The 3,003-nt window shown below is 35.9% G+C and overlaps 1 protein-coding gene across 1 annotated transcript; it reads left to right on the top strand.

Moving 5' to 3' along the window:
* Positions 1-2,061: 2,061 nt before the first annotated feature.
* On the top strand, positions 2,062-2,751 carry LOC119664870 (putative mediator of RNA polymerase II transcription subunit 26). The gene has a single exon (XM_038074233.1). The coding sequence runs from the start codon at positions 2,062-2,064 to the stop codon at positions 2,749-2,751; it is 690 nt and encodes a 229-aa protein (XP_037930161.1).
* The last annotated feature ends 252 nt before the right edge of the window (positions 2,752-3,003 follow it).

The raw sequence follows: 3,003 nt of genomic DNA, 5'->3' as shown, positions 1-3,003 counted from the left end.
TACTAGCCAATCATCGCATCAACTATCAGAAACTCGTACAGAAAAGGTTTTGGAAAAACGCATCAGCCCACCAGAACAGCTATCACAGCCACATCCAAGAAAACTTGATTGTATGCACCAGAATGACAAAGTAAACAGCGCTCCGAATCAAATTAGAAAATGGTGTCTTGGAATTCAGAATTCTGGTAGTATAGCCATGAATGTAGTCCAAGACAAGTTCTTTAAAATCTTCAAAAATCCAAGGAAACGAACAAGGAATCATTCGACGAGGTAATCAGAGTTCGTCAACTCTATGGAAAAATCGGAGAAGTGTAACATAAAATTTATAGCTCTTAAATTTTACAACACAAAATATAATAAAACACTAACAAAATTGATATTGGAGATGGTATTAAAACCCACCTCCAAATTTAATACAAAATAAAAACATCAGAACAATAATAAAAACTTGTAAACAACACACCGTTGTAGTTACAAGAACAAAACTACAGTATGCTTCGCACCTCGCGGATATAAAAGGCGAAGCAAAAGCACAGGAAAGACATTCAGCGAGGTATCGAGCTAAAGAGAAGTCGCTTCAAAACATATGTGCTGAAACATCAAGAATCGAAATTTACATCTCGATTCCCATTTTTTTTTATATAATAGAAATACACATTTCTATTACAATAACTTTTAATAACGAAATTAACATTTCGTTAGTAGTAAGAGAAATATACATTTCTGTTACTTATTTGTTCATAACGAAATCAAATTTTCGTTAATAGAATAATCGGTAAGGTGGTATTTACACATGAATATTATCACCCATACCAAATCCGCGGCTAAAGAAATCAACATTTCACTAGTAGCCCCGTAGAATAGAAATATACATTTCTATTATTTACTTGTTTATAAGACAACGTTTAGCTAGTATAGAAATATACATTTCTATTATTTACTTGTTTATAAGACAACATTTCGCAGTAGCCCCGTAGAATAGAAATATACATTTCTATTATTTATTTGTTTATAAGACAAGATTTCGCAGTAGCCCCGTAGAATAGAAATATACATTTTTATTATTTACTTGTTTACATTTCTATTATTTACTTGTTTATAAAGTAACATTTCGCTAGCAGTCCCGTAGAATAGAAATATACATTTCTATTACTTATTGATAACGAAATCAACATTTCGTTAATAGCAACAGAAATAGAGGAACCTAGATTCGAGTAATAAAACCTCTACCTACGTCGTACGTCCTACCATAGCCAACTTTTCACTGCTCTTATCAAATAAATTTATTGTAGGACTGGACCTGGAATCCGGCGAGCAACACCTCGGCCAGAAAGGTTCGTTACAATTGGCGCCCGAGCAGGGACAGTGGAAACAGATACCAGTTAACATCGTCATTTTCTTTTACCATGGGACAGTATTCTTATCTCCAGACAGTTGAACAAGTCGAGAAATGGTGTGTTAAATTTAATGGTAGTAAGAACCCGTTGGGCTTTAACGAAAACATTGAAGAACTTGCAGACGTCTATGGCATCGTCATAAATCTAGTTTCCAAGATAATGCCTATACTGCTCGAAGATAAAGCACTAATGTGGTATCGCTACAACAATAAGCATTGGCAGCTATGGACAAGTTTTAAGGCCGATTTCCTAAATTTCTTTTTGCCACCTAGATATTATGAAAAATTAGCAGATGAAATAGGATCTCGACGTCAAAGGCCACCAGAAAGCTTTAAGGGTTATTTAATTATCATTAAAGATCTGATGCGACATGCTGGCATGGATCAAAATTCGCAACTAGAACGAATATATCACAACATGGTCACTAACTGCCAAAAGTATATCAAACGTCAAGATTTCGAGACTTTAGAAGAACTAATTTTACTAACCGATGTATTCGAAGCACTTGGCACAGAGCAGGTTAAAACATGTCGAAGCGATGGTCAAGAAGAAGCGCTCATCAGGCTCACAGTAGTCGAGTATCCACAAGTGATCCCGTTACAGAAACCCATTATATGATCCCCGCAGTCTAAATATCGAGTCACATTCCAAATCAAGCACATCAATGCAAAGCACACAAGGTCAGATTTATCCAGAGCAACATCCTCAATATTCTCAATCAAAAGAAAGGATTCATGCCCAAGCACATGAAGTACAATATCAGCAAGATCTGCAACGCAAAGAAAGTCTGCAAGTTGTTAATCGGATTTACAATACGCAAGATCAAGTAAAATTACAATTGCAAGTACAAGACATAGAACCACAACGAGATCCACAGTTGCGCGTAGAACAACCGATTATACTCTCGACTAAATTAGTGGCAACCTCATCACTTCCCGTACCTCAAGGACAAACACTAGCAGAGACTTCGCTAATACTACGTTCGCAGAAACAAGATACTCCAGCGCAACAAGGACAAGAATATGATATGAGTATGGAAACCATTACCAGACAAGTTAAGGTGATTGACGAAACACCAAGTACTAGCCAATCATCGCATCAACTATCAGAAACTCGTACAGAAAAGGTTTTGGAAAAACGCATCAGCCCACCAGAACAGCTATCACAGCCACATCCAAGAAAACTTGATTGTATGCACCAGAATGACAAAGTAAACAGCGCTCCGAATCAAATTAGAAAATGGTGTCTTGGAATTCAGAATTCTGGTAGTATAGCCATGAATGTAGTCCAAGACAAGTTCTTTAAAATCTTCAAAAATCCAAGGAAACGAACAAGGAATCATTCGACGAGGTAATCAGAGTTCGTCAACTCTATGGAAAAATCGGAGAAGTGTAACATAAAATTTATAGCTCTTAAATTGTACAACACAAAATATAATAAAACACTAACAAAATTGATATTGGAGATGGTATTAAAACCCACCTCCAAATTTAATACAAAATAAAAACATCAGAACAATAATAAAAACTTGTAAACAACACACCGTTGTAGTTACAAGAACAAAACTACAGTATGCTTCGCACCTCGCGGATATAAAAGGCGAAGC

This window comes from Teleopsis dalmanni, unplaced genomic scaffold (assembly GCF_002237135.1).
Source record: "Teleopsis dalmanni isolate 2A unplaced genomic scaffold, ASM223713v2 unscaffolded_contig_2806, whole genome shotgun sequence".
Taxonomy (NCBI): Eukaryota; Metazoa; Arthropoda; class Insecta; order Diptera; family Diopsidae; genus Teleopsis; species Teleopsis dalmanni.
The sequence above is the reverse complement of the archived record's forward strand: the minus strand, read 5'-3'. Positions and strand labels throughout refer to the sequence as shown.